Consider the following 14,654-nt stretch of genomic DNA (forward strand, 5'->3'; position numbering starts at 1 on the left):
GTATGCCACCAGTCCATGGGACCTGGGCCAACCGAGCTGCGTCCTCACTGTCAGCACTCGGGCATAGGAAATATTTGCTGAGAATCGTGTACTTGTTTAGAAATGGAACATGATGTGGATATGTAAAGGGGACCCTTCCAAAAAGATACTTACCTTCAATACGGGCAGTTCTTGTCAGTGTTCTTATAGTCTGGACTCAAGAAGAGGTATTGTAGCACAACAGATTCCCGCGCGGGGGGTGTGGACACTCTTCACCAAGCGAAGAAGCACTTTTCTTCCTGTAAACCACTTAGGTAGTTATTAGCGAATAAGGAACAGAAGAGTATTTTAAGGAACAAAGAAGGGAGTGAGAAGCCAATTACCTGAAGTTTTCACTGGGGCTGGTTTAGTTAGTCTTAATCTACTTGCTCTCATCCCACAGTCAAATGTTGGTTTATTTGTCTTTAGGTTTTGTACAGTATTAGAATACTGTGAGGGAAATGATCTGGACTTCTACCTGAAACAGCACAAATTAATGTCGGAGAAAGAGGCCCGATCCATTATCATGCAGATTGTGAATGCTTTAAAGTACTTAAATGAAATAAAACCTCCCATCATACACTATGACCTCAAACCAGGTATGTCTAACTTTTAGGAGACAGTATTGCTGGCTTTTCCGTGGTCTTATAAGTGACTTGTAATTTTATAAAGTTAGAGAATTTGGCAGGAGACAAGAGGCCTAATACCATCTGACTTCAGATGGCTTGAGTGGGTGTGGGAATGAGTCCTAGCCACGCAGTGCTGGGTTTAGGAGGGTGGATCACAGTAAATGCGCTGGAGAAACAGTATCTTTGTCTTTAGAGCCAGGACAATTCATGATGTCAGTCCAATTAAGAAAGAATTGTTCTGGCAAGCTCGGTTTTGTTTTTTTCCCATTACTCACACTCCGTAGCAGTTCCTCTGCTCCAGGTCTCTTTGATCAGTGCCCCAAAATGAACGACGTATTTTGCACGTATATCTCACATTTCCGTAAATTCCGAACAGAGTTTTTCATCTTTTTGGTTACTGTGTAACTTAGATAGTCATCAGCAAAAACTAGAGGGCAGTTAGACTTCTTCCCTCTACTTTTTGTTGTTGTCGTCCTCAGCTGTTTTGTGGGAGCATGCACCTCTGTAGGCAGCTCTAACCAGCTTAGGTGTGGTGCTAGGGAAGGTGAACCCGCTTACCTCCTGCTGAGGCACAATTGTTAAGTTTGCTTTCCTCCTCTGGTAGCTACGTATTAAATCTCACTCTTCATTTTTCTTTAATGTTCTAATACAACTCACATGACTAAAAATTTCATTCCAGTAAAGTGATTGTTAAAGAGATGGCCATTGTGCGATTGGGGTTTCCATCACTGAATCCAATACATTTTCCTGCAGTAGGAGCTGTAGGTGGCACTGTGGTGCTAGCTTTGATTCCCTTGTGTTTTCTTTTGATTTTTTCCCCCCTGAAACTAATGTTCTGAACACAGTGGTTTAGGGATCCTTATTGAAAGGTCAGATGAAACTTTCCCACCATCTTTGACCAAGTGTTCAAGTGATATTTTACTTTGGCGAGTTATAATTTTTTTCCACTGCTCATAGTGGTGGTTTTGGCACATTAAGCAGGTGATTCTTGGAAATTAGAAGGTTGCAGCCAGACACTGAGGACTCTCCCCCAGCATTCAGAGTCCAGATAGTTTTATTCCAGGGATTTAGATGTTTGCTACCACATGCAATAGTTCAGTTGTCCCATTCTTGTCTGTTATTACCTTGGCTTTTTCTCTGAAATTAGTAAGTCTCATGAAGATTTTTATCTTTTTAGGTAATATTCTTTTAGTAAATGGTACAGCGTGTGGAGAGATAAAAATCACAGATTTTGGTCTTTCCAAGATCATGGATGATGATAGCTACAATTCAGTGGATGGCATGGAGCTCACGTCACAAGGTGCTGGTACTTATTGGTAGGTATCCAGGAGATCTGCCAGGTTGGCTGGTGGAGATGCGGCTGTGCTACACTCAAGTGTTGGTAATTAATAATTAATATCTACATCCTGTCTGCTTAGGCAGTAGCAATGCTGTAAACCCCAACAGATTTTCCTCCCCAGATAGTTACTGTCTTTTAGCAATAACTCTTTATAGTAATCTGTCTTAATTTTTCTTTCCTTTCTTGAAAACCATTGAGAGAGAGATTATGTGTGGCCAGGTATTTGAGCTGAGTGTTTCTTCCATAGGGTTGGCCATGCCAAGTAGGTAGAGAACGAGGTTGCTCATGTATGTGTATATAAAGAATGGCCCTCAGCCTGGTGGCTCAGGTGATTGGAGCGCCATGCTCTTAACACCAAGGTCCTAACACCAAGGTCACCGGTTCGATTCCCACATGGGCCAGTGAGCTGCACCTTCTACAGCTAAGATTATGAACAACAGCTCTCCCTGGAGCTGGGCTGCTGTGGGCAGCTGACGACAGAGAGCTGTATCCTACACAACAGCGGCTTGAACTGGAAGGGGGGGGGGAGGCAGAAGGGAGGAAAAAAAAAGAATGGCTCTAAATTCTTTTCAGTACAAATGCAGGTGTCTTCATGTGTTAATAGGATGAGGGATTTGTTTCTAGAGTTGCCTGAGGATGATGGACTCTCAAGAACTAAGGAGTTCTGAAGATCAGGATGTAAAGTAATCAGGATGTAAAAAGCATCCCTTGAAATCTAAACAGGAAAAAGTTTGCACAGTTTGCCAAGAAATTTATCCATCCGTCTCAGCATGTTCTAAAAGGTTTTGAGCCACATTTCTTCCCATCTATTGTCATTCATCTCTCCCCAGCTAGCTCTACCTGCTTCTTCTATGACCTATTCTACTTCTGCCGAGTATTATTTTTGACAGTGAGAAACCTAAAAGATACCTGCAGTTCAGGCATTTAACTTTGTGGTTGCAAATATGTGTGTTAACAGAGTTTCCTTTGCATGTCTGAGGTGTTAACACAAAGCCACACATGGAGTGTATGGTTCTGAACATGAAGAAAGCTTCCAGGAGCACTAAGGGAGGTGTGGCACATTCCGTTATACCCCAGGGTCAGTTGATCAGATCACTTACGTTTGAGACTATAGAATAGTGACTGTCTGGGAATGAGGGTGTCGATCTGAAGCAGACAGAAGAGGGGGTGTCTTTCACAACATACAAGATCAGTCCCATCATATTTAAGTTACATATATTAAAAAATTGATCAAATCCTGTTAAAAACAAACAAAATTTATATTTTCCATTGCTCCTTATTGCTTATGGAGATAGTACTAAGTGAAAATCAGTCACTAAATTAAAACTTTGAGATTCTAGGCTTAAAATAGATGCTATATTTACAGTTTTATTCACTATGGTGGTTATTGTGGGTTAGTGTTCCTGTCACTAAATGATACAGAAATATCTGCTGTTGGAAATTCTGGCAACAGGTCTACACCTCTGCTATATGAATTCACTGGAACTTGGATTTGAGTTTTTTGTTTTATAGTTTGATCTTTTTAAGAGGTGAAGCTTTTTCTTGTGTAATTGGTTTTCTCATTGCTACCTATTGTTGTATTTACTAAGCTATAAAAATTCAGTGGTTGGAATTTAAATAAAAATTATATGACGTTTGAGATTTGCTTTTTTTCAACATAATCTGTGGGGAGTGGAGAGGGGTATATATGAATAAAGATTCACCAAGTGTTAATAGATATTGAAGGTAGGTGATTACTTGGAACTTCATTTTACTATTCTTTCTACTTTCGATTATATTTAAAGGTTTTGGGATTTTTTTGCATAGTGAAAAGTAGAGAGGGGCTCCTGAGAAAATTAAATTTTATGGATTTCTATGAAGGTTTAAAAAGTCTCCATATTGGTAGAAACATTGTCATAATCACCATCGTCAACATATCATCCACTTCTGATGCCCCAGAGAGATACAAATAGGACAGGAGGTCATGACAAATTCTCAGTGACTGTTTGCAGTATTTGGTTGTTCCAGAATTATTCTACGTTGAATACTATCTTTAAGTAAGAGATCTGTAGAATAGGCCTTGAGAATCATTTTTCTCTTTGAGGATTTTATCGTGATGAAATATGCAACTATGTTTGTTTTTTAAACACAATTTAGTGTAGTGTCATAGACCTTCTAGTCTTCCTCGCAAAGTCCTTCATAGGGAATTACAATGCTTATTATTTTCAGTATTATTTGGGTGAAGAACTAGTTTATTTCTTCATTTACAGATGGGGCAAACTGAGACCTAGAAAGTGATTTGCCAGATTTCTACTATTAATTGTCAGTGTCTTTTGTATTCTAAATATTTGGCTAAATTATTACTCTGCATTTAGACTAGTTTAACAACTTCTGTTTTTCCCTACCACACACAACTTGTTCTTCCCCACCACCTCCACAAAAAATTTATAAATACATTAGAATGATCATTTTAGAGTCAAGATTCTATTTTTTGTATATCCAAGGTCATATTTAAGTTATATATATTAAAGAACCATGAAAACTAGGGTTCAGGGGGGTTTTAGTAGCATTTGGAAGAGCTGTTTTTTTTAATAGATTATTTTTCCTATTTTTTATTTCTTTGCCATTCCCCCCCCCCCCCCTTTTTGTGTGTTCTGTATCTGTATATTCATTTTTCAATGTGTGTGTTTTGGCTAAAAGCATTTATTGTGAAATACTCTAGCTCAATGGTCTTAATCATCCAAAATATCTGCTAACATTAATAAAAAATAAGAACATGAAACTAAATTTCTTTTACAAAAAAGAAGAAAGCCCATCATCTGAGCATTTTCTGCCTCTCAACTCTTCTTGTCCCCTTCAAGCTATAAGTTTAGCTTTTTATACTAGAAGCACAGCAGGGTCTAAAATACAGAATTTTTCACAGAATTGGTTTTGCCAGCATGAAATCTGCAGAAATCGATCTGTTATCTTCAGAATTCTGCCTTCCAGCTGTGCCATGGCTGTGACTCGACACAATGAGTAGAGTGTATTCGTTTGGTTTCCTAAATGCGGGAGGCGCTAGTCTTCCATACCTTGGAATTGATATGGTTGGCTGTCCAGCTGATCTTTTTGGAGGCAGGAGTGGGTGGGGAGGGAAGGACTTCAGATGAGGATTGAGTTGTGCTAACTGGTTTGTTTAGCTTTCTCTGCACTATTTTTTAGTCTTCTAATAACTCCCTGATCAGCCTTAAAGTAGGAAATGTCCTTTGATAATATGGACTTTAATGTCACCATTGATTATATATTGTAGTTATTTTCAGTCCAAATTTCTGAAAGAGGCTACATTAAGAAGACAGAACAACCACTCCCCTCAGTTTTCTACTGGGTCCTGAAATCATTGGGACTTTAAAAATAGTTATTTGTTTCACAGATATCTTCTTCAGCCAACATGAAAGGAAAACCACATCACCTCTGGTTATATTTTAATATTTGTTCATGCAGCTGTCATAAAAGGGAATGCACATTTTTTTTTGCTCCCCTCTCCCCACACCTTTTTGATTTTTTTTAACTTGTTGAATGACACATTAGGCACAACCCAGGGAAAGGAGTCTGGGGTGGGTGATATAGGAACTAGGGAGAATATTCCCCTCTCGGTGAACTGAGAAATGTATTTTAAGGCTTCACAGGACATTGCTGTGTCCTTAAGTTAGTGTCTTTTCATTGGCTTTCTCCAACTAGGTCTAAGTTGCTTTTGCAGCTGTTAAAATCCATATATTTTTATTTCCAACAAGGTTGTTTTCTTTGCTTTTTTGTTCATGTCTTAGGTTTATACGGTCATTTTTCTAAGGATTTTTATTTCCGTTTTGTCCCAGGTATTTACCACCAGAGTGTTTTGTGGTTGGGAAAGAACCACCAAAGATCTCAAATAAAGTTGACGTCTGGTCAGTGGGTGTGATCTTCTACCAGTGTCTTTATGGAAGGAAGGTAAGGGAGAAGGTCGCATGCAGTGTCTTGACTGCCAGCTTGGGTGGCACATGTACTCAGTGGCATGGGGTGGACTGTTCTCTGGGGTCTAATCATTGGGTTATACACAATGGAAGCTTGAAAGTTATGGTGTGAAGAAATATAGACTTAATAAAAAGCTTTGTGTATACGGATACATTTTCAACCCTAGAACACCTAATGAATTCTGCTGGGTTGTGGAAAACATACATTTTTTTGCTGTTCTCAATTAGATCCAGGATATGTTTTGATTCTAATAATATGTTATGGAGAATTATATGAAATAGCTTATTAAAGTATACAATGTTCCCAAGAGCCATTATTAAGGGTCCCCAAACTTGAAACATCTGTAGTATTCTTTATTCCCAACTACTCCATTAGTTAAAACTTTTACCGTGTTTCCCTGAAAACAAGACCTAGCCAGACCATCAGCTCTAATGCATCTTTTGGAGCAAAAATTAATATAAGATAAAAACTAACATAATATAATACTGGGTCTTATATTAATTTTTGCTCCAAAAGACGCATTAGAGCTGATGGTCCAGCTAGGTCTTATTTTCGGGGAAACACAGTAGTAGTAAAAGCATGCTTTATATTTCTACACTGGGTGGTATTCATTGTCTGTTACCTCTGATCAAGGTGATACATCATTAGAACAAGTAATAACGTAGGTAGTAAACTATACCTAATGAATTTTCACATTTGTTTTTTCCTTGTGAGTATAATACCTTATAAATGTACGTATTAGGGTCCAGCTGTGCATTTATATACATATTTCTGCTGTCAGTGTGTTTGTATGTTTCAGTGCTCCCCATTAGGCTGTGAGTATAAGCTATTTGGGAGTTCTGCAACTCCCCTGGACTCTTAATATTTTATCACAATCCCCCGGCCAACCTGTTAATTCAGATTTCAGCTTCCTCTTTAACTTTCCCTTGTTTCCTTTGATTCTTTTTTTTTAAAAACTAATTTTTTGTTTTTTAATTTTTTATTGGGGAATATTGGGGAACAGTGTGTTTTCCAGGGCCCATCAGCTCCAAGTTGCTGTCCTTCAATCTAGTTGTGGAGGGCACAGCTCACTGGCCCGTGTGGGAATCAAACTGGCAACCCTGTTGTTCAGAGCTCGCGCTCTAACCAACTGAACCATCCAGATGCCTCTCCCTTGTTTCTGTAGCCTACCTCTCTCATATGGGGAATTATTCAGAACAAGTAGGAGTTAATTATTGTTTATGCTCTCTGATAATGTGGAAGTGCTGCTGATAGTGGTGGCAGAAGTTATCTAGAAAGAATTGTTTGTGATCTCTCAGTAGAAACACTAGAGAGACATTAGGCCTGGACTATTTTTTAAGAGTTTATCAGAAAATGGCCATTTGGGGCCCAGATGAAGCCACCAAGTAGCCCCAGCTCTAGTTTTCTCCCACTCTGTCCTTAATCCTTTACTCTTACTTTTCCATCTCTTTTTATGTGTGTTTTGGGTCTGCCAGTGGCACCTGTATGTATTGCTTAAGCCCACAGGTACCACTCAGGGCAGAAGGTTCCTGCTCTAAATCTCCTTTTCTTTGCTGTAAGCAAAGCTCAGCAGGGGTATGGTTAGAGCAGGTGCTGCTTCTGCTCTCGGCTCAGCCTTCATCTAGATGTTGGACTGTCACCAAGTTACCTAAGCTCTGAGCCTGTCCACTCTTTATCTACAAAAAGAGAGAATTAGAGATCATCTCCGAAGTTCCTTCTAGCAGTTCTCATTGAGACATGTCTTCTCCTTTTCCTCCCTGAGGTTTTGAATTGTGTTCTTAGTCTTTGTTTGTTTTGTTTTTATATGATAGCCTTTTGGTCATAACCAGTCCCAGCAAGACATTCTGCAAGAAAATACTATTCTTAAAGCTACTGAAGTGCAGTTTCCGCCAAAGCCAGTAGTAACACCTGAAGCAAAGGTAAGTTCTGATCCATTGGCCAGCACAAACGACTGCTTTGGTTTTTGTGTTACTTCTCTGGGTAGTAGTGGATCCTTTATTCAGTACAAAAATCAGGAGTCATTAAAAACTTCCTCCTCCTTCTAAATGTGTATTTCTCCAGCCCCTACCCTGTTCTCCCCCTCTCCTCCCACAACAAATATTTATTGAGTGCCTAGTAAGCAGTAGACACTGTTCCAGAGAGTGGAGAAGGAGGAACTCTGAGTATGTAGCAATGAACTATACAGACAAGATCCCTGCCTTTAAGGACTTTATATTCCACTGGATGAGACAAACAGTAACGAAAAATGGGTACAGTTCAGGTAGTGATAAATGTTATGAAGTAAATAACAGAATACGGGGGTGGAGTGGTCGGAACCCCTTTTCTGGTGGCACAGTCAGGGAAGGCCTCAGTGATGAAGTCAGGTTTGGAGCACTATTGAGTGATGTGCCGGTGGAGGCCATGCATACATTTGAGAGAACGTTCTGAGCTGAGAGACGTAAGTAAAACTCAGATGTGAGTGTGAGCTTAACAGGTCCACAGAGCGGGCAGAGCAGAGGGGAGAGTGGTAGGACAGAGTGTAAACTGGGATGAGAAGCAGTTGATGGTTTTAATCAGGGCAGCTGTGTGATCTGATTGCTGGTTCAAAAGCCTGTACTGGCAGCTGTGTGGAGAGAAATTCAAGGTGAAAGGAGTTGATTTGACCGATATCCAACCCAAGGAAACCTGTTTAACTCTAGTTCTAGGTATCTCACTAAGAAAGGTTTGTTTTTAAAGACCAAAGATCAATATGTTCATTTCTGTGAATTTGTTTTTATCTTCCAAATGCCTTAATCAAGCAACTCCCTGTAGGTATCTTTTATTTTGAAAAACCAGGATTGGTTTTATGCTTTTGTGTTTTGTTAATTGAACACAGAAAAACATAGAAAAGTATTTCATGTTTTAGATTTTTGTAAAATAGGCTACTTTTTAGAGTAGCTTTAGATTCACAGCAAAATTGAGTGGAAAGTATAGCGTTTCCATGTACCCCCAGCCCCATGTACACACAGCCTTCCTCACTGTTAACACCCCACGGCAATGTGGTACATTTGTTACAATCAGTGAGCCCCCATGGAGGTGTCACTGTCACTGTCATGTAAAGTGTGGACTTCGGGTGACAGTGATGTTTTAGATGATTAAAATGGATTCATTTATTTAAAATAATTATATTACAAGGCTTTGATTAAATAGAACTGTCTGGCGAAAAAGACCATCTGTTTAAGGGCCTTTATGATAAGAGTTGTAGAAACTGCAACTACATAGCCCTTCATACCCAGCGTGAAGGAAACCTCCGTGTCAGTAGTAAATTAGGATTCCGAATCAAACCCCACTCTCAGTAGGTCTTCAGGTCTGCGATACTCTTGGGGAGACAAGTGCTATTCAGGTTTCCCCTTACTACTTAGGTATGTGCCTGCTCATTTGCTTAATGATCTTTCAGGGACGAGTGAGATACACAGGGAAAGCATTTACCAACCTGTGACACACTGCGGTGTTAGTCAGTGCCGGTCTCCTCACCTGCATGTGGTGGTCGTTTGTCATTACAATTCCCTCTTCCTTGGGAAGCTCATATGAGATCATGGTTTGGACCATGAAGGACCACGAAGTTAAGACTGTGCCCATGCAAACCAACCAAGGCAAATAGAGTTCTTTGTGTTACTCTTTGTGCTTTGGGGGCAGAGCTATTCAGAAGCCATGCCCCATTCCCTCTCAGGAGTGGCTCAGCCGCCTCCGTCTGGGAAGGAGTCAGTGGCCACAGAGAGGTCCTGCTGCCAGCGCGTCTCCTTTCCTGGTCTTCTCCAGGTCTGCCTGGTGGTTTCTGGGAAGGACCCTGGCAGCTGCTGTAGAGCCTCAGGGTTCCCTCTTGGGGCGCCAGGATTGTCTGCTTCAGGCTTCTTCAAGAAACTTTCCTTTCAGGCGTTTATTCGACGATGCTTGGCCTACCGAAAGGAGGACCGCATCGATGTCCAGCAGCTGGCCTGTGACCCCTACTTGCTGCCTCACATCCGAAAGTCGGTCTCCACAAGTAGCCCTGCTGGAGCTGCTATTGCGTCAACCTCTGGGGCATCCAATAACAGTTCTTCGAATTGAGACCCACTCCTAGGCCACAAACTGTTCAATGCACACAAAGTGGACAAATGGCATTCAGCAGCGGGTTTGGAACATAGCGAATCCGAATGGATCTCATGAAACCTGTACCAGGTGCTTTTATTTTCTTGCTTTTTTCCCATCCATAGAGCATGACAGCATCGATTCTCATTGAGGAGAAGCCTTGGGCAGCTCTGGCCAGGCCTCGTAGGAAAAGGCCCCGCCCGAGGTTCCGGCGTCAACGGCCACTGCATGTGGCTGCTCTGAGTGAGGAAAAAATTCAAAAGAAAAACTGGTTCCATGTACTGTGAACTTGAAAACGTGCAGACTCAGGGGGGTCCCTGATGCAGTGTTTCAGATGAAGAATGTGGACTTGAAAATACAGACTGGGCTAGTCCAGTGTCTATATTTAAACTTGTTCTTTTCTTTTAATAAAGTTTAGGTAACATCTCCTGAAAAGCTTGTAGCACAAAGGCTCAGCTGGGGATGGTATTTGACTTCAGAGGAAAAAAGTTGCTATTGCCCGTTAAAGGCACTAGAGTTAGTGTTTTATCCCTAAATAATTTCAATTTTTAAAAACATGCAGCTTCCCTTCCCCTCCCCCCTTTTTTTATTTTTGAAAGAATACATTTGGTCATAAGGTGAAACCTGTATTAGCAAGTACGGGGCGGTGTTCATTCCAGTCAGACGCAGCTTTCTCCTCCGTCTGGTCTCCCGTTTGCCGTTGCTTCCCTTGTCTCTGTAGGGAAAACGTGGAGTGGGAATCCTGAGGTGTGCGGGGTTTTGCCATTGGACAAAGAATGAGCTTAGAAGACTGCAGCTTGGGTCTCTAGGTTTTCAACTATTTCTTCACAATTTGAACACTTGACGGTTGTCCCTTTTAATTTATTTGAAGTGCTATTTTTTTAAATAAAGGTTCATCTGTCCATGCAGTCCTCTTGAATTCTCTGAATGTAGTAACTATGGAAACTGCTGCAAAGGCAGGCAGAAAACGGGCTGGGGAGCCCCGGCTCCAGGGTCAGGGGTGCCTGCCCGCAGGCTCTGTGTGCTTGCTCAACGGTGTGCATTTCTGTTACCCATGATATTAAAACTCGATCAGCACATAAGCTTTCCTCTGTTAGGTCTTTTGGCAGGAAACAACCTCCAGTCCTCTACACGTTGTGGGTGTGTGCTGGTGTGCGCGTCCGTGTGTGCATGTACACACGCACTTTGTCTCACTCACTTTATAGATTTCACTAAGTGGAGTTAAAAAATAATCTCAAGGGAAATAGGTATTTTAAATATGAACATTTTTTGGAACTAATTTTTTAAAAAAATTTGGCTGTTTCTAAGATGTACGATCAACTGAAGATGAAGCTGAAATGGGAGCTGCGTGGCCCCACCATGGCCTTGAAACAGCAGAGCACTCGTCAGTAGAGAGAGGAGGCCAGAGTCTGCACATGTGGTAGCCAGCTTGGAATGTTACTGACATATGTGGCAAGAGGGCTCCGCCAGAAATATTTAAAGATGCAGCATTCGGGCCTGCGAGTTTCCTGGGCAGGGGAAGGGAAGTCAGGAAGGGTAGACAGCTCTCAACTAACTCATGACTCTAGTGTTTCTTTTACATGTGAAACAATGCCACTGGTGACACATTTGCTAGGACCTTTGTTTGTTTTGTGAATCTGCCCCTCCCCTTTATCAGGCGATCTTAGGGGAGAATAGTGTGCTCCAAATCGAAGAGAAGTTTGTGGGTCGGTACTGTCTTCTGGAACTCTGAATGGAAGGAAGTTAGCCCCAGACCCTTGGTGCCCCTGAGCTTTGTAAAGCCATTTTATTGCAATATATATGTGCATACATGATATATGTGTATGTGTGTGTGCAGCAGCTTTTTTCTTTTTTAACCAAGCTGCTAAGCACAGGGTACCCATGGGGTCTCAAAGGTCAATTGAGCACAATGCCGAAAGGATGGTGTCCGCACATGAAGAGAGATGGGTGAAGTTGAGACCGTGTTTAAACTGAAACTCAAAATATTAAGTTCTGTTCCTTATTTTTCCTCCCTCTCTTTCAATAAATAGTCTAGTATAATTATTTTGAAATTTTTTTAACAGTTAAATGCTGCATCTTTAAGCCTTCCCTCCAAAGCTTCCTGCCTCCTTTTATCCCAGGGCCTAAGTGAAGCTGCAGGACTTTGTTGATTTACCTCTTCTACCCTTGTCCTGAAGAAGGGGTGTTCCCGCTCCTTGCTTCTTTTGGGTCTAGGGCCAAGTTGGAGCTGACTGGGCTCAACTGTTTGGGCAAGGCCTCTGCACTGCATGGACCAGCCCCGGAGAACATGCAGGGTGGTGACCTTTACTAGACTTTTAAATAGCCAGTGAAATCACTAGTGGGGTTCTTCTACAACATATTTTGTTAATATGGGTTTCATTTTTTCCAAGAATAATCCCTTATTGCCACAATGTTGATTTACTTTAAATAATGATTTAAAAATGTGTATTAATTTGTAATTAAATCCAGCCAGACTGTTATGGCCTGTCCCAATTTGGGGGGTGGGGATGATATTAAAATAAGTTTTAAGAAGTGAATTTCCCAGCCTCTTGATTTTACTCTAGTTCTACAGCTTCAAACAGAACCCTTACCATCTAGGGGGTAGATAGGGGAGTCCTGGCAGCCGGGTGAGTCCAAGTGGACGTCGCAGGCTTAATGAGAAAGTGTTGATTCCTGCAACACCTTTTGTACCTCTCATGTACCAACAACTATGCCTGTGGGTGGGATACAGTAATGAACAGGACAGGGAAGGCCCAGCCATCAGCTCACAACCAGGGATGAAGGCTCTGGGCCCCAGGAAGGGATGGAATATGGGGGTCTGAGGGGGAGGAATTGGACTCCGAAATCTCCGTTGTGAGATGGGCAGCAGTAAACGGAGACGCTCCATTCACAGCCATATGCACCCCACTTCTGTGGCCAACCTGTATGTCCGCTCTCTTCTTTAGAAGGGTTTGTCTCCCTTTCTTACTAGTTCTATAGGGACAGAGTTTCCTCCAGCTGAGAAGCTTAGCAGTCAGGAGCACTGCATTTCTTTAGCAGGTAGCTCTCTTTAAACATAGTTATCTTAGAATCCTAGAGCTCGAAGCAAGCTGCAGGTCCAGCTCCTTGCTTCTAAGGAGGCAAAGTTTGTTGGTGATTTTTTTTTTTGCTTTCTGAGAATCTTTTCCCCCTTAATCATCATTCTAATTACCCAAGCTCTTTTTGTCTGTAATTAAAATCTGCCTGGGGTAAGTGGGGAGAGACATGGTACACAAACTACTAGTTGGGGTATGGGGAGTCCTTCTTCCTAAAATTAGCTGTTCTGTCTTATCTTCTTAAGGCAGAATCGCCTAGTGGGTAAGAGCCTGGGCTTTAAAATTAGGTCTGGTTCAAATCCCACCTCTGTCCCTTGCATGGTTGTAATAAAGAGTAGAAATAAGGTATGTAGAGTGCCTGGCAGATAAGAAGGGAATCAAAAAATGTGGTTTAAAAAGATCACAAGATCCAGTAAGTGAGATTGCTGGTCCTGGAACCCCCAAGTTTGCTGGTTGAGGTTCAGAGCCTTTCTCCTCGCCAGGCTGTCAGGAGATCCTTTGCCCTGGGTAGGTGATGCAGACCTTTTGGGAGCCTTAGCCCTCTGGCTTGGGATTCATTGCCAACCTCTGTCTGATGAAGTGAGCAGTCTCCACTTACCTGGATCCAAGACTGCTTCCGGTCTAGTCTGGACGGAGCATCTTACAGGCCAGGCTGGCCCCAGGCCAGCAGCGGCACCATCACCTGGGAACCAGTTAGAAACGCAAGTTCTCAGCCCCGCCCCCGCCCCACACCACCCCACCCTGTCTGTTTCCCAAGTGGCTTGAGCACTGAAGGTCAGTCACAAGTCCTGGTGACCTTCCTATCAGCCACTGCAGCAAGGGAGGGACAATTGGAGGGGCCGTGTCTAACTCACCCAGCTAGAAGAGAGATGACTGTTTTATTTTCTGTCTTAGGGCTGAAAATATAAGCTCTGGGCTGTCCTAGGACCGATGTCATACCTAAGCTCTTTTATGGGGAGCCCGAGGAGGGTCCCTACAACACATCCCTTACACAGGTGCCTTGGTACCTAACAATATACTCAAGAAGCTTCTTACCTTTGGCCTTCTCTTAAAGTATGTAACAACTCACCAGTACCTTCTCATGAATTCATTTATCACAGTTTTCTTTCACTGGAGGGCTATGAATCCAGCCTGGCAGCCTGGATCAGGGGTGAAGAGAGCCGGGGGCTGGACTGGAGCTCTTCAGTGGGGGTGGGGGAAGAGAGTGTAGAGAGGTTGCAGGGAGAGGAGGAGGGTTAAGGAGGGAGTACTTAGGGACTCTGGCTGCTGCTGAGCTCTGCTGGTGGGTTGGGGGAACCTGCCAGAGGCTGGGAAAACAGGCCAGGGAGCAGGTCTGGGACCTGGTGGGGGCAGGGAATACAAGGCCCTATTGTGCTCAGGGAGCTCAGCAGGGGCCCGAGACAGGCTGGAGTCAGCATAGGGGTGTGTGTGTGTATGTGTGAGGCACTGGGCTGGAGACCCTGTGGTGCAAAGGGGTCAGAGAGCAACTGGCTGGCTCACTGGGCCCCACCCACCCCTGGCCCTGGGTCTGGCCTGGAGAAC

The 14,654-nt window shown here is 42.6% G+C and overlaps 1 protein-coding gene across 6 annotated transcripts in view; it reads left to right on the forward strand.

Annotated features, from left to right (window-relative positions):
* The window catches only part of TLK2 (tousled like kinase 2), a 96,499-nt gene extending 85,553 nt beyond the window's left edge, over positions 1 to 10,946 (forward strand). For all 6 annotated transcript variants that reach the window (XM_019733010.2, XM_019733009.2, XM_019733008.2 and 3 more), the window contains 5 exons: positions 448 to 617; positions 1,825 to 1,963; positions 5,817 to 5,928; positions 7,764 to 7,871; positions 9,844 to 10,946. In XM_019733010.2, the coding sequence (XP_019588569.1) occupies positions 448 to 617; positions 1,825 to 1,963; positions 5,817 to 5,928; positions 7,764 to 7,871; positions 9,844 to 10,017 (703 nt within the window). In that variant the 3' untranslated portion in view covers positions 10,018 to 10,946. The remainder of the gene's footprint in view (positions 1 to 447; positions 618 to 1,824; positions 1,964 to 5,816; positions 5,929 to 7,763; positions 7,872 to 9,843) is intronic.
* The last annotated feature ends 3,708 nt before the right edge of the window (positions 10,947 to 14,654 follow it).

Source organism: Rhinolophus sinicus, linkage group LG15, assembly GCF_036562045.2.
Source record: "Rhinolophus sinicus isolate RSC01 linkage group LG15, ASM3656204v1, whole genome shotgun sequence".
Lineage (NCBI taxonomy): Eukaryota > Metazoa > Chordata > Mammalia > Chiroptera > Rhinolophidae > Rhinolophus > Rhinolophus sinicus.